Genomic DNA, 26245 nt, shown 5'->3' on the forward strand with positions numbered 1-26245 from the left:
CTCTGAGTCGGGAAAGAAGATCCCGGAGGTGGCCGGAGGAGGGGGGCACCTTGGGCGTCTGTTGGGCCTGGACCTTCTCCTCATCGCAAATGCTTTTCTTTCCAGAACTGTTGACAGTGAAGCTCGGTAATGAATTCAGCCACTGCTCCGAGAGAGCCTCGGCTGGCTCTGAGAGGCCACTTCCCGTCAAGCGGCAGAGAGAAGAGGGGCGTTTAGCTCTTCCCCTCCTCCTCCTCCTCCTCCCCCCCTCTCTTGGGGGCCAGCGTTCCTGATGCCACCACTGTGGTGGGCTCCCCTCTAAAGTGAATAGAGGCAATCAGATAAAAGGCAGTGGAAGCCCCTCAATTAGGAGGCAGGGGGGAGCATCGGGGGCGTGCGGCACCTGGAAGGGAAGATGTCGGAAAGAGACAGCGTTTGGCGAGGGGAGGGCCGACGTTCGTGTGAGGTGGCGGCCACGGAAATGTTCTCCGTTCCCATGCGGTGTCGAAAAATGACGTCAGCATAAGGGCCCTTTGGCAATTGGCTCTTGAGAGTGCCTGCATGTCCTGGAATAACAACAACAACAACAACAACAACAACAACAACAACAAGAATAATAGCAGCTGCCTTTTTATACCCCACTTTTCACTACACAAAGGTGTCCCAAAGGGCTTGCAAACACCTTTTCCTTCCTACCTGGCAGGGGAGACACCTGGATCATGAAAAGGAGGCTTTTCCAGGGGGAGGCTCTCTCCAGGTGTGCTGACCCCTGGTGCGCTGACCCCTGTGATTTCCCTAAATGTAGGGAACTCAACTGCATAATTTTTGGCTGCTTCCATGCTTTCCCCTAAAATAGAGCCAGCGTGGTGTCTTATCTGGGTTTGATTCTCTGCTCCGCCACATGTAGCCAGCTGGGTGACCTTGGTTCAGTCACAGTCCTCTCAGAGCTCTCTCAGCCCCACCTATCTCACAGGATGTCCATTGCAGGAAGAGGAAGGAAAGGCAATTGTAAGCCGCTTTGAGACTCCTTCAGCAGTGAAAAGCAGAGTACAAAACCCAGCTCTTCTTCTTGCCTTCCTCTCCCCACAAGAGACACCCTGTGAGGCAGGTGGAGCTGAGAGAGCTCGGCAAGAACTGCTCTGTGAGAACAGCTCTCAGAGACCTGTGAGTGGCCCAAGGTCACCCAGCTGGCTGCACAGGGAGCAGGAGCGGGGAATCAAACCTGGTTCTCCACATTAGAGTCTGCTGCTTTTTAACTGCTACATCATGAAGGTTAGGGGGGAGAACAAAATTTCAGGAAATGTGTTGGCTGGGTATCTTCTCTCTCCCAACAGGCATATCTCTAGTCTTAGCCTCCGTTTAACGCACATTATAATATTCTGGCAGAATAAGAACCAGGGGTAGTCAAACTGCGTCCCTCCAGATGTCCATGGACTACAATTCCCATGAGCCCCTGCCAGCTAACACTGGATGCAGACGGCCAGATGGAAGCAGCTCTGAACCAGACGACCAGATGGAAGCAGCTCTTTTCAGAGTGCCAACGTTGCAATGTTGAGGGAATGAAGTTTAGGCCATTTAAGGTTTGAAATGAAGAAGGGTACCAGCAGGGTAATATGCCACAGAGTGTCCCCCCGCTCCCAAGCAGCCATTTTCTCCGGGGGAACCAATCTCTGTCGCCTGGAGATCGGTTGTAAGCCCAGGCTGTTGGCAACCCAGCGGGATCGGTCCGTAGAGAAAACAAGAAAAGCTGGATTAGAAACTGTTTCCCTTTTTACTGTGAAGGGATATTTGTCTATAGGGGGGACGGGGGTGGAGAATTTAGCCTGTCTTCTAAAGTGGGACAGTTAATGGCAAGCGAATGCTGTTGGTTTGAAGGCTCTCTCCACCGTTCTTTCATCTTTCAGAGAAAAGCAGACAACCTGGGTGTTTTATGAATGGCGTCCCACTAGAAAGAGACGAGCAATAGGAACCGAACGCATTTATATGCCATTTGTCTTCCTCAGCGGTCTGCGAAATGCCAACAGCCCTGGCGCCGGAGGAGACCAAGGTGGCTTGGGCGGAGAATGCCTCTCCAGACAGAGATCTTATTAATTGCCCATTTGCAGATCCATCTCTCGTTCTAAAAACTACAAATCTTTCTGTTGTCTTGAAGACGGGTGTCTAGATCTTAGCAAAACAGCTGGCATTAACCGTCCCCTTAGTGGTTTATTTTACCCTTTATGGAAAGTTTTCTTAACTGGAAAATATAAAGGTGGGTACAATGCCACTGAGCCCCCCACCCACCTCTAAAGCATCCATTTTCTCAAGAGGATTGCTGAACTCTAGAAAGCCAGTTTGGTAGAGAGCCAGCTTGGTGTAATGGTTAGGAGTGGTGGCTTCTAATCTGGAGAGCTGGGTTTGATTCCCCGCTCCCCCACATGCAGCCATGCTTGGGCTCGCCACGGCACTGATAACACTGTTCTGACCAAGCAGGAATACCAGGGCTCTCTCAGCCTCTCCCACCTCACAGGGTGTCTGTTGTGGGGAGAGGAATGGGAAGGCGACTGTAAGCCACTTTGAGACTCCTTCGGGTAGAGAAAAGCAGCATATAAGAACAAACTCTTCTTCTTCTTCTTCAGTAATATCAGGGCTTTTTCAGCCTCACCTTCCTCTGTTGTGGGAGAGGAAAGGGAAAGCGAATGTAAACCACTTTGAGCCTCCTTTGGGTAGAGAAAAGTGGCATATAAGAACCAACTCTTCTTCTTCTTCAGTAATCTCAGGGCTTTCTCAGCCTCCCCTCCCTCACAGGGTGTCTGTTGTGGGGAGAGGAAAGGGAAGGCAATTGTAAGCCGCTTTGAGACCCCTTCGGGTAGAGAAAAGAACCAACTCCTCTTCTTCTTCAGTAATATCAGGGCTCTCTCAGCCTCATCTCCCTCACATTTTACAAGCCCTGTGGGGAACTGCAGGGCCCTGATCTCATTTGGAAGAAGGTTCCATCAGGCCAGGATCTTTTTGAGGCCAACCTAATCTCTTTGGGATCGGGAAACCTGAGCAAATTTTGCTCTCTGGATCTTAGAACTTTTATTGGGGTGTTGGGGCGTACAGGGAGAAGCCAATCATGAGATAGCCTCTTGTTTCAAAGTGGGACAATTTTTTCTGCCTCATGCAACCAAATGTCTCAGAAAGGGTGAGTTTGGACGGCTTTTTTTCAGGGGGGGAGGGTTGCATGCCAGTATTTCACCATTTCCGGATTGGAAAGTTTATGCTCTGAAACAAAAGTCCAGTCCTGTGGGGAAGCCCAAAACCAGGAGCCAGTCACCACCTTCCTGACCGTTCCTTCATTCACACTCAAGAGCAGATTCTAGCATATCCCTGGGTACCATTTGCAAATACATTTCTGCAATGTGCGCAGCTAGCCTGAAAACACACCGTCGAAGGAAACAAGCTGTTGTGAGCTGTGTACCTGATGCAAGTCAGGTAGAGGAATTCGGGGGAAAACTGGGCGGGAAAGCCCGTGAGAGAATACTCAAACACGGGAAAAGAGACAACCGAGAAGGGGTCATCTTCACGAGAGCCATCATGTATGTCCCCCCTCAACCTCCTCTTCACGACATCAAGGACCAGAATGGTGTTGTTGTTAAAAGCGGTGACCTCTAATCTGGAGAACCGGATTGGATCCCCCACTCCTCCTCCACATGCAGGCGGATGGGTTGCCTTGGATAAATCACAGTTCTCTCAGAGCTCTTTCAGCCTAACCTGCCTCACAGGGTGTTTGTTGCGGGGAGAGGAAAGTAAGCCTCTGTGAGACAACTTTGGGGAGTGAAAAGCAGGGTACAAAATGCCCAACTTCTTCCACACCAATAAACTTCTCTCCTTCTCTTCCAGACTGAACATTCTCAAGTCAACAAAGATTTATTCAAGGCGTAAGCTTTCAAGTGCAAGAAGATCATAGTCTGATGAAGGGTGCTTGCACTCGAAAGCTCACGCCCTGAATAATTCTTTGTTGGTTTCAAAGGTGCCACTGGACTCTGATTTTATTGTGCTACTTCAGACCAACACGGCTACTCATTTGAATCTATTCTCAAGTCAGTTCTGCAAGGCCTGTAAACCAGAGCTTTTCCACGAGGCAATTGGTTGAGGCCAGGAACATCCAAGCACCCCCCCCCCTCAAAACACTCTCTTGTGTATCATCTAGTTCTGGCAATGTGGGTGAAATAGAAAGCACGGGACGCTAATTTTAGACATTTTTTAGAGCTGTTTTAACTGTGTCGATGAGACGGCCAAACCGAGAGGGGGCTGTCCTATCAATCCAATCATAAATAAATAAAAGCAGAGTCCCTCCCCCTTTTCTTGCAGGGCTTGGTCTCCAGGCCCATGGTCATCCGTGTGGCTCAGGAGTGTCCTGACTAATGCGATCTGACCAATGCATCCCTGAAGGCGGGGATGTATGATATGGGGTGGTCCAGATCTTATTTGGGTGTTAAGAGCTTTCAGATTGTCCTCACTATTTGCCATTGGATTCATGAATAAATCAATAGAAATCTCAAAATCAATAAAGCAATAAATAACTAGGATGTTTTCCAGACGGGGGCCATCTTCCAGTTTTTTGTCAGAATTCTCAGCTCCCCCAAAACTACCTTTGGGGGTCGGAACCCCTTTGGGGGTCGAACGACCCTTTCACCGGGGTCGCGGCAGGGCGAGCAGCCCTTCTCCTCAAGGGGGTCCCTCAAGGTGGCCGACATCGCTCCTCTTCCATTTCATCCACACAACAGCCTTGCGGGGTAGACGAGATAGAGCGTTCGTCTGTCTGGAGCAGTGGAAAAGAGCAAGATCGGCATGGTGGGACAAGAGGCAGAGCTGAACTAAGAATCCCCAGGAAAAAAACAATTTACATACAATCATGAGCAATGGATCTTCCCAATATTGGTCAGTTTCGGTTTAATTTCCGTGAATGAACATAATTTTATGGTTGGGGGTGACCCAACATGAGGAACTGGATTAAAAGGAAGGTGAGAACCACTGGCCTAGGGACTGTGCATGAAGAACCGGGAAATGCAGATAAGGGAACTGGGAACCGAAGCCAGCCTCATCTAGCTGTTTGGCGTTCTGGCAAAAAAAGCAAGGTAGAAACACATGCAGATCCCAAAGAAAGCATCACACAAAAGACCGAACACATTCTGCGTGCAGAGAGACAAATGTGCATTTGTGCATGCAAGCATGTGCCACCGGGGGCTATGGCTAATTTAGCTGAGTAATTAACTCTCTCATCCCTTCCAAGGAAGTTTCCTGAACCCTAATGCATTTCATGGGTAAATTAACTTCCTAATTAACTGCCTCGTCCTCTGAATGGTACCAAACGGAGACAGCAGGGCACCCTGGGTTCTCAAGCGAAGGCCCAATTTGAAAGTACAAAGGGAGCCAGGTATGCCCTGGGGAGGGAGGGAGTGTTAACTAAGACGTGTTAACTAAGGCAGGAGTGGATTGGAGGGATATGGCAGCAGCCGCGGATGTGGATTGGTGCTCAGTTGGGTGAGCCTCGTCTCCTCTCTGATCTACCGCCGTCTTGGCTGCAAACAAGGGGCCAGTATAGGCAAAGCTGACCCAAAGACCCAAAGATGGGGGGCTTGACTCACTGGCCCTCTGAGGCCTCTTCCAGCTCTGCGTGGTTCTGATTCATTAGGCCCGCCAGTCTCTAGGTAGGGTCTGGGGATCTACTGGAATTACAGCTCGTCTCCAGACTACTTCTCCAGATTCCAGAGATCAGAAAATGGCTGGGTGGACTCCGGGGTGTTGTACCCCCCTCAGGTCCCTGACCTCCTCAGGTTTCATCCCCAAATCTCCAGGAATCCTACCCCTGCCTGGTAGGATACCATTCCCTGGTAGTAGCCAGGGGTAGGGTTGCCAGCTCTGGGTTGGGAAATACCTGGAGACTTTGGGGGAGGGGCCAGTAGTGGGCGGGGTTTGGGGCAGGGAGGGACCTCAGCGGAATATAATGCTATGGAGTCTACTCTCCAAATGAGCCATTTCCCCCAGGGAAACTGAGTTCTGTCGTTTGGGGATGAGCTGGAGTTTGGGGATGAGCTGGAATTCCAGGATAGGGATGCCAGCTCTGGGTTAGGAGATACCTCAAGACTTTAGGGGCGGAGCTGGGAGTGGGTTGGATTTGAGCGGGAAGGGACCTCCCTCCAAAAGGTATAATTTCAGGGGATCCCCAGGTCCCACCTGGAGGCTCCTTAAACAACAGGAAGAAGATAACAGCAAAGAAACAGTTTATGTGTACAAAATATACACAATAATGCATTTTTTTCCTTGGAAGCCAAAGGAGAAATTCTCTATCATGCATGCTGAACAGGATTCCGGTACAGCGAAGCCAAATTCGCCAAATATCAGGCCGTAACTCTCGATGGTACCTGGCTCACAATGGCTCACGTCTCGCCTCTTAGTTGAGTGACTGCAGAAGGCATTTTTCTTGTATCTACTGATCGTTCATGTTGTTCCATGTTCCACATACATTATAGGGAATTTTTCCTTTGGCTTCCATGGACTGGATAAGAAACAGGACTCATAGTTTTTTATTTACACATCATTGTATTACTGCATATATTTTAGTACCCAATGTTTTGCTATTAGCCACCTAAGGAGAAGTGGGGAGTTAAGCCCAGCTCTCTAGATTATGTATTTGATTCATATCCTGCTTCTCTCAAGACCCGTCTTGAGAGGTCATTAACCACTGTCCCAAATGGCCTTTGGGGGGACTCTCTTGGCAGTCCAGGGGAGGACCGTGACATCATGTTTGCCATTGCGTCACTTCCGGGGAATACTCAGAAGTGTTGGAATGTCAGCCTAGGAATCTCTGGAAACTCTGTTGTAAAACCATAGAGTTTTCAGCAATTCCTAGAACAACCCCCCCCCCCCATCACTTCTGGGTGTATTTTCCTAAACCCATTCGCAAATGATTCCAAATTGGCTGTTAATGTATTTTTCCCAGAAAGCCAGCTCCTAGTCCTGTGAAGATATGCTGGAAAGAACCTCCAAGCTGGGGAGAAGCTGGGGAGTTCAGTGTTCATTATCCTTGCTTTCTCCAGTCTCCAGCAGAAGCCCACACAATGAATGAAAATAAACAAATCGAGGCACGTCTCCCCCAATTTATGCTAGTCATGCAGCTCTGCTTTCCTCACTCGTGAACTGAATAGGCCTGGCACCAAACCTCGACATTTTATGCATGGAGAACAAATCCTACATGCAGCCTTACGGAGAATTCCATTATTGTCCTTTGTGTCTTCGACAGGCTGAGAGATTCCAACTGTCTCAAAGCAGCTCAAGAAGTTTGCGATCGCCGCTGCCGCCTAAACCAAATATCATAGAATTTTCGGGCCAGAATCAGATTCACACAGAGCAGGAAGAGACCTCCAAGGGCCATCCAGTCCCGTCCCTTTACCTATCCGGGTACTTAAAAATCACGCACACGCTCCTGACAGGTGCTCATCCAATCTCCTCCTAGAAACTTCCAATGAAGGAGACTCCACCACGCTCCGAGGCAGCACAATCCATCTACGAACAGCCTTCACCATCAGAAAATGCTTTTGCATATTGCGATCCTGGAATTGGAACCCCTGGCTCCCAGTCCTTCTCTCTAAAGCGGCAGTAGACAAGTTGGCCCCCTCTTCAACATGTCCGCCAGTGACGTAGTTCAACACAGCTATCCCATCACCCGCTTGCCCTCCTCTTCTTCAGGCTGCACACATCCAGCTCTCTCAATGTCTCCTCGTCCTTCTCCGAACATGTCCCAACGTCAAATTCCAGCTTGGTGTAGTGGTTAGGAGTGCGGACGTCCCCACTCCCCCACATGCAGCCAGCTGGGTGACCGTGGGCTCGCCATAGCACTGATAAAGCTGTTCTGACTGAGCAGAAATATCTGGGCTCTCTCAGCCTCACCTCCCTCACAGGGGGTTTGTTGTGGGGAGAGGAAGGGAAGGCAACTGTAAGCCTCTTTGAGACTCCTTCAGGTAGAGAAAAGCGGCATATAAGAACCAACTCTTCTTCTTCTTCAGGAATATCAGGGCTCTCTCAGGCTCCCCTCCCTCACAGGGGGTCTGTTGTGGGGAAAGGAAAGGGAAGGTGACTGTAAGCCGCTTTGAGCCTCTTTTGGGTAGAAAAAAGTGGCATATAAGGACCAACTCTTCTCCTTCTCCTTCTCCTTCTCCTTCTCCTTCTCCTTCTCCTTCTCCTTCTCCTTCTCCTTCTCCTTCTCCTTCTCCTTCTCCTTCTCCTTCCTTCTCCTTCTCCTTTTTCTTGACCCAGAATGAGTTGGGCTGAGAGTGCTCTGAGAGAACTGAGACTGGTCCAATGTCACCCAGCAAGCCTCAAATGTCTCGAAGTGGCCTACAATTGCCTTCCCTTCCTCTCCGGCAACAAGCACCTTATTTATTTATTTGTTTTATTTATTCAGATTTCTATACCGCCCATTTCTTTGCAGCTCTGGGCGGTTTACACAGAACATTATAACTTACATGGAAAGTTGTGAGGTAGGTGGGGGTGAGAGAGCTCTGAGAGAACTGAGACTGGCCCAATGTCACCCAGCAAGCCTCAAATGTCTCAAAGTGGCCTACAATTGCCTTCCCTTCCTCTCCGGCAACAGGCACCTTGTGAGGTAGGTGGGGCTGAGAGAGCTCTGAGAGAACTGAGACTGGCCCAAGCTCCCCCAGCTGCCTGCATGGGGAGGAGGAGTGGGGAATCCAACCTGGTTCTCCGACTGCAGCCTGCCTCTCTTAACCACGGCACCAAACTGTGGACGACAAACCCAGCGTGTGAAGCCTCCCGTGAGCCACATGAGCCATCCTTACATCCACGAGATTAGCTGTGCTGAAATGTCAACAATTCCTCTCTGGGCTCTTTCAGGCTGACCTCATTGTAGGAGTCCCCGTTTCACCGGGTCCAGAGGCTGATATCTCCTCTGTTCTTGCATTGGGAGCCCCTGTCTGAATCCTGCTGTTCCTGGTCCAACTGGCTGCTTGCACAGCCTTGTTCCCTCCACCCCCACCCACGCGTCAGTGAGCCGTGCGTTTTCTCCTCACTCCTTCAGGCATCTTTAGTGCCCATTTATTATTTACTACGTGTAGAAGTTTATTAAATGAATTTCCAGGCATGAGGAGACTCGCTCCTACGAAGTCTGTATTAAGCTACAGCGTCATGTACAACAGAGCAGGTAAATTGGGATTACGTTTAAGTAAGGCAGCAGGGACATCACCCGTTCCTCACTGGGCGGAAAGTCAGGTCTCTCATAGGATCATAGAATCATAGCATTGGAAGGGACCTGCTGGGTCATCTAGTCTAACCCCTTGCACTCTGCAGGACACTCACAACCCCATCACTCATCCACTGTAACCTGCCACCCCTTTGCTTTCACAGAATCAGCCTCTCTGTCAGATGGCTCTCCAGCCTCTGTTTAAAAATCTCCAAAGATGAAGAACTCACCACCTCCCGAGGAAGCCTGTTCCACTGAGGAACCGCTCTAACTGTCAGGAACTTCTTCCGGATGTTTAGATGGAATTTCTTTTGAATTAATTTCATCCCATTTGTTCTGGCCTGTCCCTCTGTCCCTCCCGCCCCAGACCTCCTGGTAAATCCATTCCTTACCCATCAGCTCTGAAAAGGAGGGTAGGAGGAAACCACAGAGGGTGCACTGGGAAGGAGAAGCCAAGGGGCACATGCCAGAGTCAACCTGGCGCACAGATGTCATGCCTGGCAAGAACTGGAAAGAACACCATGATTCTGCAGAAGGCTATGGAGAGGTAGGCCATGGCCAACAAGCTGTTAGCAAGATCAAAAGAGGTTTATACTCACATGGGAGACCACCAAGGAAGCGCCAGGCAATGTCAAACCACCCTTGTCTGATGTTGCTGGCATGGGGCATGCATTTGCTGGCATGGGGCTCATGAGAATTGTAGTCCATGAACATCTGGAGGACCACAGGTTGACTACACCTGGACTAGATGACCCTGGAGGTCCCTTCCAACTCTATGAGTCTATGATACTTTCAACCAAAATCATCTTTAATAGCTCAGAATTAGGAGGAGTTCCTGATAACCCAGCCTTTCTCAACTTTCTCGGATGCTTTAGGTTGCTTTGGGCTGATCCTGCGTTGAGCAGGGGGTTGGACTAGATGGCCTGTATGGCCCCTTCCAACTCTATGATTCTGTGATTCTAACTTTTTCACCATTGAGAAAACCCTGAAACCTTCAGGCTTTGATAAACTCCAGAAGTGGTGCGATCGGGCAGAATATGGTTGAGAAGCACAGCTGCGTACAAGCCCACCTGGGGCCCCTCCCCTTCCCACCCCCTCCAGGCCCATCATTGGACATTTAGGGACGTGGGTGATGACTATATATATTCATATCACCTGGTAAAGGTTTAACAAATTTTTAAAAATATATTAAAAATTAATTAACACCCACTCATTTGGGAAACCCTTCCAGAGTCATTAAGAAAACTCAGGGTTTCATGGAATCCGGGTTGGGAAAGCTTGGGATAACCTCTTGTCATCAAAATCACAATTCTTCACCAGTGGCTCAGGATGCCTTCCTAAACAATATGCATTTGCAATTCCAACGAGTAACATATTTCAAATATCCCCAATCCCATCGGCCAAAGTTTCTGCGTTTCAAGGAGCGGAGGGCCTCGTGTGCCCAGCTACTTTGGGGTGCACTTGGTCTTCTAGAAATTTGGGTCAATAGGATTCTCGATACGGGAAATAATATGGCTTGTTGGAATGACAAATACCTCCTGTTTAGGAAGGACTCATAAGCCTCACCAAGGAAAAAAAACTGTTATTTTGATAACGAAAGGTTACCCGGAACTCATTCTGGCTCTGATCTATCAAAGAAGACCTGGGTTGAAAGTAGTAGCTGGATCTCGTCAGATCTCGGAAGCTAAGCAGGGTCGGCCCTGGTGAGTCCCGGGGTGAGAGACCACCAAGGAAGCCCAGGGTTGCTACGCAGAGGCACACTGAGGCAAATCCCCCCCCCCAGAGCATCTCTTGCCTCGGAAACCCCTCAAGGAGTCTCCGTAAACCGTCTGTGACTGGAGAGCACTTTACACCCCCACCCACGATCTCAGAGACCTTACGCCCTATTCAAAAGGAGGACAGGGTGCTGCAAAGAAGGATGCAGAGGTACGATCTGCCTTGACAATCGCTTGATTAGTGCAGGGGGGGAAATTCCAGGGGAGGGAAGCTACCCAAGGGGGAAGCTATTCCGCCCTCTGTTTGCAAAATGCACCAGCGTCTCTCAAACGATTGCTCTTTTTTCAGCCTGAAAACTGGAGGCCGATGGGATCGGCAGTCGGCATCTCTGAGGCTGTATATGGACAAGAGGAAGGCCTGAATCAGCAGCAGGCAAGGGAAACCCCTTCAGGGCTCCCATAACACATCGTTTGCCTTTCCTGAGTCAGCAGCTGGAGGAAGAAGCTGGGATGGCATTGCGGCTTTTGCAGTAGGAGGTAGTAGGGCACAGGGGGGGGGACAGGCTTCCCAAGGGCAGGTGCTCTCAGGGGCTGGCTAGCTGGCCGCCCTTTTGCTCCAGCCTCTGGGATAAGAGGCCTTACCTCCAGGTGGGGCTTAGAGATGTCCCAGAATCACGCTAGGGTTGCCCGCCACCAGGTGGGGACTGGGTATCAAGGAAACTCAAAGAGAGGATGCCCAGGAGCTACTGACACGGACCAGAATTTTCAGCAGCCGTGGACAAGACAGAATTTAAAAAAATCTCACTGCCTGCATTCTCCACTGTTTCACATGTGTCTTCAGGATTAGACCTCTGAGGAAGACCCCTTTTAGGGTCTTTTGAGATCTGTTCTTATTCTGGCCAAGAACCATTAAGATTTCTTCCCAAGAAGAAGAAGAGTTGGGTTTTATACCTCGTTTTTCACTGCCCGAAGGAGTCTTAGAGTAGTTCCCCATCGCCTTCCTTTCCTTTCCCCACAACAGGCACTCTATGAGGTAGGTGGGGCTGAGAGAGCTCTGAGAGAACTGATCTGTGAGAACAGCTCCACTGGGACTGTGACTGGCCCAAGGTCCCCCACCTAGCTGCATGTGGAAGAGGAGAGTGGAACCAAACCCAGCTCTCCAGATTAGAGGCTGTTGCCCTTAACCATGGCACCAAGCCGGCTCAAACGCCACCCTCCCCAATTCTGCCTCAGCAATCTCCAGGAATTTTCAAACCTGGACCTGGCAACCCAGGTACGGAGCCTGAATCCGATCCTTCTGCTCAGACGCCTTCCTGCAAATCGCCGTTCCCGTCCCCCTCTGCCATCCTACATGTGGCATCTTTGATTTATGGGAGTGAAGTTAATGCCAGATAAACAGACAGCTCGGAGGCAGGACGGGAGCAGAATTAATAGATTAATGGCGTGTGCTCAAATGGCTCATAATCACCCCTGATTTCTTGTAAAGCCGTTCCTCGGGTGCGTGCGTGCGTGCCCGCCCGCTATATTTACGTGACAAATGCACCCGAGCCGCCTTGGCGAAGAGCCCCGTGGCACGGCTTGAAAACTGGCGCATGGGCCGTAAACAATGGTAGCAAATAAATATCGAGAGGGAGGACTGGGAACGTGACAGTGCGGCGTTCGGCCCCGTTTTCTCTGACGCCTCCAATTAATTATCCAGAAGATGGAACACGCGGCGCGTTAATTAAATGTTCCGTCGGCATTAAACGGAGAGGTGTTACAGACCCCAGCGAAAGAGGCAAGAGGGGTAACGTGGAGGGGGTGGGGGTGGCAGCGGAAGACACGGGGACGGCTACAGAGGTTGCTGATATTGGCAGGGAACCTTTCGGGATAATGGGATTCGGCCGACACAACGGCTGCTAAAAGCAGAAAGCCGGGCCTGCGAGCTCGGGGGAAAGAGGACCCGGGAACAAGGAAAGCTGCAGGACAAGAGAGGAAAGCAAGAGTGTCTTCTCAGGGGGAGGCACGCGGCTTACAAGTTGCCTTCCCTTCCTCTCTCCACAGCAGACACCCGGTGAGGTAAGTGGGGCCGAGAGAGCGCTGGCAAAACTGCTCTGGGAGAACAGCTCTAACAGGAGTGTGACTAGCCCAAGGTAACCAGATTGCAGGCCGCTGCTCTTAACCATGATGCCACCTGGGGTCCAATTGGGAGAGGGCTGCCAGATCCAGGGAAGGAAACTCCAGGAGATTTGGGGACACAGCCTGGGAAGGACAGGGGCTGCAGTGAAGCACAATGCCATAGGTATTGTAAAGGTAAAGGTATCCCCTGTGCAAGCACCGAGTCATGTCTGACCCTTGGGGTGATGCCCTCTAGCGTTTTCAATGCCATAGAGTCCCCCTCCAAAGTGGCCCTTTTCTCCTGGGGAACTGAGCTCTGCAATCTGAAGAGGAGCTTTGATTCTGGGGGATCCCCATGCCCCGCCTGGAGGCTGGAATCCCAGAACCTCAGTGGGGTCCATGGCCACAGAGTCCCCCCTCCCAAGCAGCCCTTTTCTCCAGGGGAACTGATCTCTGCAGTCTGGAGAGGAGCTGTCATTCCAGGGGATCTCCAGGCCCCATCTGGAGGCTGGCATCCCTGAACCTCAGTGGGGCACAAGGCCACAGAGTCCCCCTCCCAAGCAGCCCTTTTCTCCAGGGGAACTGATCTCTGCAGTCTGGAGAGGAGCTGCAATTCCAGGGGATCCCCAGGCCCCACCTGGAGGGTGGCCTCCCTAGCTAGGAGCAGACACATAGGGGGAAGGTATGGATGACCTGTGTGGTCAGGCTGCCATTGTGAGATGGCCTTCCCGGAGCTGACCGTCGAAAGTGGAAGGAGAAGCAGCTCAGGCAGCCCCTTCCCCAAGGAAGCTAATTGTCTGAAAAGGGACAAGAATCCTCAGAGAGTAAAGAGGATTCCTCACAGAGTTTCCCCCCCAAACTCCTGGGATTTCCCAGGCCAGAATCGGAAACCCTAAATCAGCAGTGACTGGATTGGGGTGCCAGCCTCCAGGTGTGACCTGGGATAATTCCAGATTTCCAGACAACAGGGAGCAGTTCCCTGGTCTGGTTTGGAAATACCTGGAGGTTTGGGAGGGATGGCATCTGAGGAGGGCAGAGTTTGGTGTGGGGGGGTACAATTCCATAGAGACCACCCTCCTAAGCAACCATTTCCTCTGGGGGACCTGATCTCTGTCACCTGGACATCATCTGTAACAGTGGGAGATCTCCCACCGCCCCCTGGAGGTTGGCCAAAAAACCTGGGAGTGATGTCATGTCTCTCTAGGGATTATTGAAAACTCTGTGGGAAATGCATAGAGTTTCCAGGAATTCCCAGGAAGGACAAACGTCACTTCCTGTGCTTCCATCGCAGGAGATTTGGCAATCCCAACACAGCCCCCCCCCCCCCCCGACAAAGTTTTCCATCAAGTTCCCCCACCTAAACCGAAACGAAACATCTCATGAAAAGGAAGAGCATTCCTGGCCTGTCTCCACAGTACTCCCTGGGTGACCAACCTCGACACCTTGCAATTTCCGCCTCCAATTTTGAGGCAGGTCTCCAAAGCTCTTCTTCTTCAGCTCACACTCCCCTTCTTTTGGCAGGGCCTCCCGCAGTAACCAAGTGGGAGGTCTCTCTCGCACTCGCTCCCTTCCTCCCTGACATGTGGAATGTCTCCTCCTTCCCCCCCCCAACAAAAAACCCAGTCCTCATCCTCAAACTGATATGTCAGGAAAGTCTGGACTGAACAAATGCATGTGAAGGTCAGCAGACGATAAAGTCTGCTGCATGTCTGGTGCGTTTCTGCAACTGTCCGACCTGCATAAATGCCAGCACCGAATCCAGGCTTCTATCATCATCATCATCATCATCATCATCATCATCATCATGATCAACTGAATTTAAAACAGCCCCTCCCTTATTCAGGCATCTTAAAATTCATTATAAATATAAATATACATTCCAATAAAACCATTGAATTATAATCCTGAGTGCACCGTTATCCATCTTGAAATGCTCTGGGGGCTATGTTTGGAAGGGGAACTGATTTTATTTGCTTGCTCTGGTCTCAGCCATAGGCCTGATGGAATAATGCTGACTTGCAGGCTACGTGGAACTTTGATAGTTCCGTCAGGGCCCAGATGTCCGCTGGTGGACGGAGGCCAGGTTAGGGCCTCTGGAGCGCAGTCACTTTAAGGGAAGCCTTGCAACCGGGATCCAGGAAGTCTTTGAACTGCCACCCTGGCCAATCAGGGAAGAGGCACGGAGAAGGAAGTTAATTCACAAAAAGCAAGAGACTTCAAATATTGAGGGTTATATCCACTTCTGGATATTGTGGGGGAAAGGTAGGGATACTCCAGATCAATCATGCGTTTTGCAGAGGGAAAATATCAAGCTCCCCAAATTAAAATGCAAATCAAATTCAGAGGAGACAGGAGGGATACATCTGAACTGGGACTGGGTAAAAAGCACCGAGCGGGCTACATCCTAGTTACAGTAATCTCGTTCTTAAGGCTAGACTTCGGTGCCCTGCACGGAACCTCTCCTGCAATACGCAGAAGCAAAACAAAGTGAGAAAAGAAACAAAGGCGCACACATGTGGCTTCTTGGCCTACTGTGGGGAGCCTGCAGACTCTGGCTATTCTTGGCCCAGAATTAGTGCCTAGGAAAACTGTTTTCTTTGGTCCCGGGTGGTGAACAGGTTCAACGCCAGGGGGCACCTTTTTCCTGTGTTACTTCAGAGCTCTTGACCCTACAACTGGTACAGAACAAAGCTGCACGGGTCCTCACTAAATCATCTTGGAGGTCCCATGTTCAGCCTCTGCTGAAGCAGCTGCTCTGGTTGCCAGTTTGTTTCTGGATTAGGTTAAGGGTTTTGGTATTAACCTTCAAGGCTATACACAGCTTGGGTCCTGCATACTTGAGGGACCGCCTATCTCCTTATGTCCCCCGCAGGGCACTTCGCCCTGCAGGTAAGAATCTGCTGATGATCCTGGGAGGCACACCTGGCCTCAACAAGGGCCAGGGCTTTTTCGGTCCTGGCCCCTACCTGGTGGAATGAGCTCCCTGAAGAGCTGTGGGCCTTGTTGGAGCTCTCTGAGTTCCGCAGGGGCTGCAAAAAGGAGCTCTTCCACCAGGCATTCGTCTGAGGCCGGGTGGTGGCCCGGGGGCTAAGATCGGGCCCCTCTCCCCGGAGGGGGAGGCCAGTATTACTGGCCTGGTTCCCCAGATTGTTCCACCCTATGCCCAGTTATCCATCCGCTCCCTTCTGCTCATCCAGCAGGCCTGCATGGGAATAGTTTTTCTTAATCGCCATCATTGTGACTGAGTCATTGTTTATGGGGTTTTAATGGGGAATTTTAATAGTTTTTAATGTACTGTATTTGTATTGAAGTATTGTGAACCGCCGCGAGCCAGTTTCCGAGAGCGGTGGCCATACAAATCGAATAAATAATAAAATAATAATAATAATAATACAACCTGAATGGAGGTTATTGTAGAACTTGGACTGCTGTGTTCTTAAAAAGCCTCCTTCGACCTGCAGATTTGCAAATGAAGCTGATTATTTCAGAAGGACTGGCCAAAGAGGTCACTTCCAGCGATGCACAAAGCCTTCCAATGGCCTCTGAATTCCTTATGAAAGAGGCACTTTGCAAGAGAAAACAGTCAGTCAGGGTGAAGGACTCCGTAACCCTTCCCTGTCACAAGAAGAAGAGCTTTTTAATACCTCACTTTTCGCAACCCAAAGGAGTCTCAAAGCAGCTTACGATCACCTTCCCTTCCTCTCCCCACAACAGACAACCCAGGAGGTAGATGGGGCTGAGAGAGCCCTGATGGAACTGCTCCGCAAGATGAGCTCTAAGAGAACTGAGGTTAACTCAAGGTCACCCAGCCGGCTGCACGCGGACGAGTGGGGGATCCAACCCGGCTCTCCAGACTAAAGATCACCCCTCTTCACCACGACACCAAACTGGCACCATTTCCCAAGTACCCCCCCTATTCTGTGGTTTTACCCACCTGTCGACAGTTCCAGATCCATTCCAGACCCATTTCGGAATGACTGGAACAGGGCCAGGGTCAAGGCAGGCTGGGGGAAATATTTGGAAGGCATCCTTTTCCGTCTACTGAGTCGGGTGCAAAACTTTGGCTCTTTTGCGTCAGAAAATAAAGGGATGTCAGGGCTTTCTTTCATGACATTTGTCTCTAAGGTTCTTGATCTTTCCACCCCCAAAGGAATCAGGTCCTGTCAAAAGCTACCGTGACCACCTCTGTGTTCTGGGAAGAGGGAGCCGATCTGAAGCACAAGCTGTTTTTGCCGTATCTACATGGAGGGATCTACCTGGAATACGATACTCCGTCCTCTTACCCTCTTGGCCTGGCGGTTTCCAGAGAGCCATGAAACAGCACAGTTTGATTTAGGAAGAGAGACGAACAGCTGGGAGATTGAGACTGACTTGCTAGGAGCAGGTAGTTCCTCGCTACTTTGACTTGGTGAACATGGTTGCTAGCTTGGTGTAGTAGGAAGAGGAATGTAAGACGCCCTGTGAGGGAGGTGAGGCCGAGAGAGCCCTGATATTACTGAAGAAGAAGAAGAAGAGTTGGCTCTTATATGCTGCTTTTCTCTACCCAGAGGAGTCTCAAAGCGGCTTACAATCTCCTTCCCTTTCCTCTCCCCACAACAGACACCCTGTGAGGTGGGTGGGGCTGAGAGAGCCCTGATATTACAGAAGAAGATGAGCTGGTTCTTACATGCCACTTTTCCCTACCCGAAGGAGGCTCAAAGCGGCTTCCAGTCGCCTTCCCTTTCCTCTCCCCACAACAGACACCCTGTGAGGGAGGGGAGGCGAGAGCCCTGATATCACTGAAGAAGAAGAAGAGTTGGTCCCTCCTGTTTCTGTAGCTATGTTCAATTATGAGAGGTTTTTTAAAAATGAGAATACCAATAACTCCCCTTTCTGTCCATACGAATTGGAACACAAGGCAGGGAAGAATGTGGAATAAAAATTGATTTAAATGCAGACCAATCTAACCATGGGGATAGTCAAAGCTCCCATTTATGTGCCCAGGTGGGTAATTTTACCTGCTAATAGCCCCAATTTCCCAACTTGGAGGGATCAGGCAGTGGGAGATAAAAATGGCTGCCATGGGGGGAGACACTCTATGAAGCTCCCTTCCCAATCTCTGTTGTACTGATCATAGAGATAGGGACCTGTCAAGAGTGCCATAGAGATGGGAGGGTGAGGTAGGTACCTCTTCACCCTCTCCATTGGCCTTCCCAACCATATTCTGCACGATTGCACCACTTTCTGGGGTTTCTCAAAGCCTGAGGAATGTTTCAGAGCTTTCTCAATGATAAAAAAAGTAAAGAAAGGCTGTTTTAGCCCATCTCCTTCTCTTCCTCCTCCTCCTTCACGCTTAGGGTTGGGTGTTCCTTTTACATTGTTTGTGCCACTCCATCCTCTGTAAAGGTAAAGGTATCCCCTGTGCAAGCACCGGGTCATGTCTGACCTTTGGGGGTGACCCCCTTCTAGCGTTTTCATGGCAGACTCAATACGGGGTGGTTTGCCAGTGCCTTCCCCAGTCATGACCGTTTACCCCCCAGCAAGCTGGGTACTCATTTTACCGACCTCGGAAGGACGGGAGGCTGAGTCAACCTAGAGCCATCCTCTGTAGCGTGTACTTAAAAGTCCATCTTGCCACCTGCCTAGGAGGCCAGAGGGCCCTGATTCTAGGGCAGCTCTCTTCAGGATCCAGTAATGCCACGGGGATACTGCGGTTTTGTCCCTGAGCCACGGGAGGTCTCGGGAATTAATTTGGCAGGACGGTGAAAGAGGGGAAACCATGTCATGAGTCATGCCGTGGAATCACTAATCCCGTACCGTCCACATCTGTTTGTCACTCTTGCACCTTTGCAAACTCCACCTAACAAAAGACACAGTACAGATAAGAAGCCCCCCCGCCCCCCGCCGCTATAATTGTCTCTTGGAAGACAATTAGGAAATCGGACGTCAAGGCAAAGCCCTGATTCGTGGTAAAAGACTTCTCTCTCTCTCTCCCCCTTCTTCTGTGTATTGCAGCCCAACATTCACAATGTCCCTGTGGGCCTGGAGACCTTCAGGAACCTCATTTATACTCTTAATGTAATTTATGTGTCTTATTAAAATATGAAGGAAATTCCTGGCCAAAAACTTAATTAACTCAAGGTTAAGCATGCTCAGAGGAAGAAACAGAACCGTTAATAAAAATAAATACGAGACATTTTCCAGAAGAAGAAAATCCAGCCCCCGCTCCCCCCCCCCTTGTGATTTAAGAACGGAAAACAAGGAGCTGAGATAATGCGTGTGAGAGATCCCGATTTCCTCCTCGGCTGAGATCTCTGAACACGAGACGTCGCCACGGCGATCTCACTCTGCTCCCTTTCACCTTTCCGGGTATATTTGAAGCCCTGCTAAATAATCTGGTCAGCACCATAGCGTGAAGCATCCAGTTCTTTATTCGAAATGCTGCAAATTCGATGATTTAGGACCGTGATTCTCAACTTGGGGATGGGGACCTCTTTGGGGGTCAAACGACCCTTTCACAGGGGTCGCGGCAGGGCAAGCAGCTTGATGGGGGGGGTGGCGCCATCCACACAACAGCCTTGCGGGGTAGGTTGACATAGAGCATTTGTCTGTCTGGAGCAGCGGAAAAGAACGAGATCGGCATGGTGGGACAAGAGGCAGAACTGAACTGAGAAACCCCGGGAAAAAACCAATTTATATACAATTATGAAAAATGGATCTTCATGCCATTGGTCAGTTTTGGTTTAATTTCTGTGAAAGAGCCCTTGCATCATTTTATGGCTGGGGGTCCCCACAACATGAGGAACTGGGTCGCGGCATTAGGAAGGTGGAGAACCACTGATTTAGGAACTTGCATGCCTGTCTAATACGTGATACGGGGTGGGCAGAGGAGCACTTGGTAGCTACAGGTGTCAACAGGTGGTTTGACAGAAAGAGGGATTCCTCGTTTGCTTTGCAAGCTCAGCCTATGAGCACCCCGCCGTTTGAAGAATCCATGCTCAGTGCCGCTTGAAGGGTGCATTTTATCGTTTGCTCCGACGCTGGTAATAATCGCTGTATTCATACTTACGTTTTATGCGTCGAACTAAGTACTCGAAGCCTTTTAGAGCCGACCTTCACTCCAAAGGCCAGGAAGCTCGTCTAGCGTAATGGCTGAGTCCTTGAGTCCAATTCCCTGTGGCTTTCAAAAATCAATAAACTCTCCGTCTTTGGCACCCACGGTGGCGTGGAGGGCTGAACGCTAATGGAAGTGGTGGGGAAGGTCATCCAGTCGCACCCGACTTCAGGCGACCCTGTCGGAGTTTGGAGGGGCGAGACCAACAGAAGCGGCTTGCCACTGCCTTTCTCTGCAGAGAGACCTTGAACTTCATTAACTGTTTTCCATCCAAATATTGAGTAGAATCATACAGTGATAGAATCATAGAACTGTAGATTCAGAAAGGGGCCGTACAGGCCACCTAGTCCAACCCTCTGCTCAATGCAGAATCAGAGAGCTAGCTTGGTGCGGGGTTAACAGCAGTGGCTGGGGAGCCATGTTTGATTCCCTGCTCCTCCCCATGCAGCCAGCTGGGTGACCTTGGGCTAGTCACAGTCCTGATAGTGCTGTTCCGACTGAGCAGTCCTGTCAGAGCTCCCTCAGCCCTGCCTACCTCACAGGGTGTCTGTTGTGGGGAGAGGAAGGGAAGGGGATTTTATGACCCCTTTGGGTTGTGAAAAGTGGGATATAAAAACCAAGGGGATTTTCTCACCCTTTAAGAACAGTGAATGGCTTACCGAAAGTAATCATCATATTCTGACCCTTCCACATAACGTTGCCAACATGCAGCGTCTGCGGAGTAACTGGCTGGCTACATCCTTCATTTTAATGTGCTAGTTGGGGAATCCCCAAAAGTGGATTCACAAACATATATAGTGCTATCTATTGGAGAGCAACCAGCAGCCCACCTGCCAAATGAAGGTATGGAGGTGAAGAAGCGCTATCTCCACCTCCAATGTCCCACCCTCACACCCGCCTCCCTCTCCCTTCCCTCTCCCCGCCTCCCTCTCCCACCCTCACACCCGCCTCCCTCTCCCTTCTCCTGGGTTTTTTTTTTTTAAGTGAACTGCCTGGAGCAATGAATAAGCATACAAGCGTGCAGGCAAAGCCAAAAAGAAAATTTCCCCCCAAAGTTCCTCTCCTCTGGTTTACTTCTAGGATTCCTGCCTCTGGTTTGTCCTACTTCATAGACCCTCTTCCCATCCCTTAGCCAACCAACCCTGTCCCTCATGCCTCTGTGACAATTTCCATGCCTCCTACAAAATAAACATTTCATAGACTTGTCCTGCGAGCTGCTGGAATGTTTCTGAACATTTTTGCACCATCACACTGACTCAAAACACACCATCTGGAGTACTTGTGAACATTCTGGGATATCACACCCTCTCGGCCCACCAGTGTCACAATCCAAGACAGATGTCCTCCATGTTACAGGGTCAGAATTGAGGCTGTCTGTTGGAATTAGAAACAGGGAACTCCACTGATTATGTTCTGTTTATGGGATGACATTCTATTGATTTGTTTAATCCTACCCTAGTGCGTTCTATGTAGGCACTTAATGCATTCTTTAATGAACATATCCAGTTTTGCTGCTCTTGATTTTGGCCGGAATATTTGATGAATGAGAGATAAATATTTATAGTTATCCTTTCCTTAGGGTTATCCTTACCAGAGAGGCTGATTCTGTGAAGGCTCAAGGGGGAGGCAGGTGACAGTGGATGAGTGAGAGGGTTGTGAGTGGCCTGCATAGAGCAGGGGGTTGGACTAGATGACCCAGGAGGTCCCTTCCAACTCTATGATTCTATGATTCTACCACTTGTTGGGTATTTTTACCTTGCCAGGACAGTCTGTCTTTCCAATATGGATCCCACAGAAAACCAATCACCTTTTAAAATCCCCCCCCCAAAAAAACAAGATAAAATAATTAACTTTGAGTTTCCATAATTTTAATAGTGGAAGAGGCCTCCTGCTTAATTTCTAAGATCTGTGGAGCTGATTCGAACAGCTGGGGCTCAGAGTCAGGGAAGGTTTACTGTGAGAGACACACAAAAAACCCCACTGGAGATGCTTCTTAAAGAATATCAAGGGAGAGAGAGAGGGAGAGAAGTCGTAGCTTAAAGGCCGCATTAGGCAGAGGACAACTCAAGAGGGTACATTCAGCCAAGAGGTGCATTTCACACCCCTCGTGTTTAATCTGTGGGTTCGGAGAGGCGAGGATCCTTGGAGTTCATTTCAGCTCTTTATTGTGGTCCCGGCATGATTGTACAAAACCCAAAAGCGGACCAGAGAATCCCACAACCAACCCCAACTTAAATACAACCCCCTTAAATAGATCTTCCCACCATTGCGTGCTATTGGACAGTTTCACATTGAACTGACTGGATCCAGCAGAGGGGATCTAGATGCCCATTGGTCTATTACAGTGCAGGATTCCGATCCTGCCTCGGCCCTCAAGCTGGGTCCTCGGCAAGACTGCAGACTCACCGCCCAGCAGAATTATCAAATATCTTAGTTGTACAACAACAACACAATGAAACATGTGAAGAAGCGGAGAAGAGCTGGGGGTTTTGTACAGCGCTTTTCACTGTCTCAAAATGGCTGCCAAACACCTTAACCTTCCTCTCCCTACAATAGACACCCTGTGAAGTAGGTGGGGCTGAGAGAGCTCTGAGAGAACTGCTCTGCGAGAACAGTCCTAAGAGAAGTGTGATTGGCCCAAGGTCACCCAACTGGCTGCACATGGAGAAATGGGGAATCAAGCCCAGTTCTCCAGAATAGAGTCTGCCACTCTTAATCACTATACCAAGTGACCTTTACTCTTGGGGTGGCTGCAGAATGTCCACTGTGGTCAGGTCCCCAACCTCCAGGTGGTGGGGGAGAGGGTCTGAAGAATTACAACTGGTCCCCAGACTATATCAAGCCAGCTTGGTGTAGTGGTTAGGAGTGCGGACTTCTAATCTGGTGAGCTGGGTTTGATTCTGCACTCCCCCACATGCAGTCAACTGGGTGACCTTGGGCTCGCCACAGCACTGATAAAGCTGTTCTGACCGAGCAGGAATCTCAGGGCTCTCTCAGCCTCACCTCCCTCACAGGGTGTCTGTTGTGGGGAGAGGAAAGGGAAGATGAATGTAAGCCACTTTGAGACTCCTTTAAGTAGAGAAAAGTGGCATATAAGAACCTACTCTTCTTCAGTAATCTCAGGGCTCTCTCAGCCTCACCCACCTCACAGGATGTCTGTTGTGGGGAGAGGAAAGGGAAGGTGAATGTAAACCGCTTTGAGACTCCTTCGGGTAGAGAAAAACAGCATATAAGTACCAACTCTTCTTCTTCTTCTTCTTCTTCTTCTTCTTCTTCTTCTTCTTCTTCTTCTTCTTCTTCTTCTTCTTCTTCTTCTTCTTCTTCTTCTTCTTCTTCTTCTTCTTCTTCTTCTTCTTCTTCTTCTTCTTCTTCTTCTTCTTCTCATTTATTTATTAAAATAATTCATTGAACATCCCCCAAATCTCCAGATTTAGCAAGCTGCTAAAATCCATGGCACTGCCAAGTAAGTTAAAGGATCAAACCAACCCCTAGAATGCTATAAATCCATCTGCTCCCCAAATTTCTAGGAACACATTTTCTGAAATTTGGAAACATTCAGCAGATTTCAACAGACCGCAGCATTTCCTGAGCACCAGCCTGCCAATTTTCAATTATTTGTTGTATAAAAATGTTTCTATCCTCGTCTCCCATTCTATAAAGTTTCCCAGAATGGCTTACGAAGTATTAATTTATTTTTAAAGAACACACACACAGAAACATCACTGCATAAACATGCTCCCAAGTGCATTAATCACCACGTCCCTAAGCTGATTTAAAGCCATAAAGATCAAAACTGTCAAGTCATATTATTTATTTTAAAGATTTGTATGCCCCTTGTTTGCCCAAGCGGGGCCACCAAGGCAGCTGAGCGTCACAATAAAACGTTATACAAAAGCATAGAAACAACTCATAAAAACAATGAAAGTGAAAATATGGATTGAAACATGGCAAAGAGGAATAAAAACATTGGGCAGGTTCGTTGACTCCATGTTGAGAAATTCCTGGAGATTGGAGCAGAGGTGATCCATTGGCTAGTTTCCATTTCAAATTTAGGAGATGTTTCACACATAGCCCTTGGCAGTATCATTTCTGCAGTCTTCTGCTAGTAATGCAGGTATTTTCAGTTTGACATGAAGGGAGAGGCTGTAGCACAGAGGTAGAGCCTCTGCTTTGCATGCAGAGGGTCCCCGGTTCAAACCCCAACATCTCCAGTTAAAAGCACCAGACAGTAGGAGATGTGAAAGATTTCTGCCTGCGATCTGTGGAGAACCGCTGCGAGTCTGAGTAGATAATCCTGACCCTGAGGGACCAATGGTGTGGTGTCATGGTTAAGAGCAGAAGACTCTAATCTGGGGAACCGGGTTGGATTCCCCACTCCTCCTCCACAGGGGGCCTGCTGGGTGACTTTGCGCCAGTCAGTTCTCTCAGAGCTCTCTCAGTCCCACCTACCTCATAGGGTGTCTGTTGTGAGGAGAGGAAGAGAAGGTGATTTTCAGCTGCTTTGAGACACATGTGACCAGCTGGGTAACTCTGGGTCAGTCACAGTTCTTTCAGAGCTCTCTCAGCCCCACCTACCGCATAGGGTGTCTATTGTGAGGAGAGGGAAAAGGTGATTTTTCAGCTGTTTTGAGACACATATGGCCTGCTGGGTGACCTTGGGTCAATCACAGTTCTCTCAGAGCTCTCTCAACCCCACCTACCTCACAGGGTGTCTTTTGTGGGGAGAGGAAGAGAAGGTGATTTTCAGCTGCTTTGAGACACATTCGGCCTGTTGGGTGACCTTGGGTCAATCACAGTTCTCTCAGAGCTCTCTCAGCCCAACTAAGTCACAGGGTGTCTGTTGCGGGGAGAGGAAGGGAAAGGCAATTGTAAGCCACTTTGAGACTCTGTCAGGTAGTGAAAAGTGGGGTATAAAAACCAACTCCTCTTCAAACCCAGTTTGGACCTCCGATTCAAATCCAAACGGACCCTCACAGGCAGCCCTGGAGAGCCTACGTCAAAACTCACCTGCATGCAATTTCCCGAACGATGAACTCACCGTAAAGGGAAACACCAGAACACACTTTTCAACCCAAGTTCAGGAAAGGGAGCGCAATGCAAAAGGAATCTCAGCGCTCCATTAATCAAGAGCAAAGTCCAGGGCAGCCAACAAGAGCACAAGATTTATCTCCCCACTGCCTGGCTTGGCTCCTCTCCCTCACCAGTTGGCGGCCAGGGCGGCTGAGAGTCAAGGTCTGGTGGCCATGCACAGAAGGCTCTTCGGTGGCCGGAGAAACATCAGAAAAAAACACATTTCCCCCACCTGGGGGCTGGCAACCCCATCTTTCATCTCCTGGCTCTCTCTTGATGGTCCTGCCCAGCTGTCCCAAAACTCCATTTCACCCCTTTTGAAAAGAAAGCCTTGGTTGATCTCCATTTCAAAGGAAGCTGGACTCTTTTGAAGGCAGAGTTGTGCACCACAGACAACACCTATGTGCCCTTTTGCTCCTTCTGGCCAAATAGGTTCTGCAGGTTTTGGAAACAACTTGCCTGACCTGTTGAAGCTGGAGCCAAGCTGCAGCGAGGCGCCCCAGGCCGCGAGCTTCTTTCCGCTCTCTGAAAAGTGGTCTTCCTGCAGGCCCTGGAAGCAAAACGGGACAAAACAGAAGGATTTCGGAAAGTGCCGCGGTGTGGATGAGGAGAGAGAGACAGGAATGCGCCTGGAGGTTTGACAAGACTCCTCCATGCACACATGCGCCCGCGCACACATACCAGCTGTTAGCAGATGAACTTCCCACCTTGCTCCAGATGGATCGTGCGCGCCCCGTCCCCCTCTGATTTACAGCCCTTCCCGACTCCCTTTCCTTCCTGAGACTTGGCTTTTATTGATAGCTCCAGTAATAACAACCGGCAGAACAGGCAGCTCCGTGAGTTCTCTCTGCACTTTTGGATGCCTCACCTGGACAAACTCCATGCAGGGAGTATTCCGTCCCCTTTTGCCCTTGGAAGCAGCTGGTCGACGGCATCCACATGGACGGGGCTGAAAACCAAGGAGGAAGCCTAGCCGGTGTGAATGTGGTGTCTTAATTGGACCTGTCGAGATCCATCTGGTGGTGTGAGCGGATGCCAGGTCATCTAGAGAGTCTCTCTCTCTCTCTT

General features: G+C 49.8%; 1 protein-coding gene across 2 annotated transcripts; it reads right to left on the reverse strand.

Annotated features, from left to right (window-relative positions):
* Window positions 1-316: 316 nt before the first annotated feature.
* LOC143842569 (uncharacterized) lies at window positions 317-26245 on the reverse strand. Of its 2 annotated transcripts, XM_077347819.1 has the most exons (4): window positions 26046-26245; window positions 25642-25727; window positions 16412-16469; window positions 317-545 (listed from the first exon to the last, which is right to left on the reverse strand). In XM_077347819.1, exons 1-4 carry the CDS (start codon window positions 26116-26118, stop codon window positions 346-348), a joined length of 417 nt encoding a protein of 138 aa, XP_077203934.1. In that variant the 5' UTR covers window positions 26119-26245; the 3' UTR covers window positions 317-345. The 2 variants fall into 2 exon arrangements, 1 of the variants encoding a protein (XP_077203934.1); XR_013233184.1 differs by lacking the exons at window positions 317-545; window positions 16412-16469 and adding an exon at window positions 23673-24694 and having other exon boundaries at window positions 24808-25727.

This window comes from Paroedura picta, chromosome 8 (genome assembly GCF_049243985.1).
Source record: "Paroedura picta isolate Pp20150507F chromosome 8, Ppicta_v3.0, whole genome shotgun sequence".
NCBI classification, from domain to species: Eukaryota; Metazoa; Chordata; class Lepidosauria; order Squamata; family Gekkonidae; genus Paroedura; species Paroedura picta.

Bases quoted from the DNA above. Each gene is read 5' to 3' on its own strand.
- LOC143842569 (XM_077347819.1), bottom strand. From the start codon at position 26,118: ATGTGGATGCCGTCGACCAGCTGCTTCCAAGGGCAAAAGGGGACGGAA. The intron at 16,470-25,641 runs GTCAGGCAAGTT...GCAAATCTGCAG, and splicing joins CTTGGCTCCAGCTTCAACAG to GTCGAAGGAGGCTTTTTAAG. The intron at 546-16,411 runs GTTGTATTATTA...TTGTTATTCCAG, and splicing joins CTACAATAACCTCCATTCAG to GACATGCAGGCACTCTCAAG.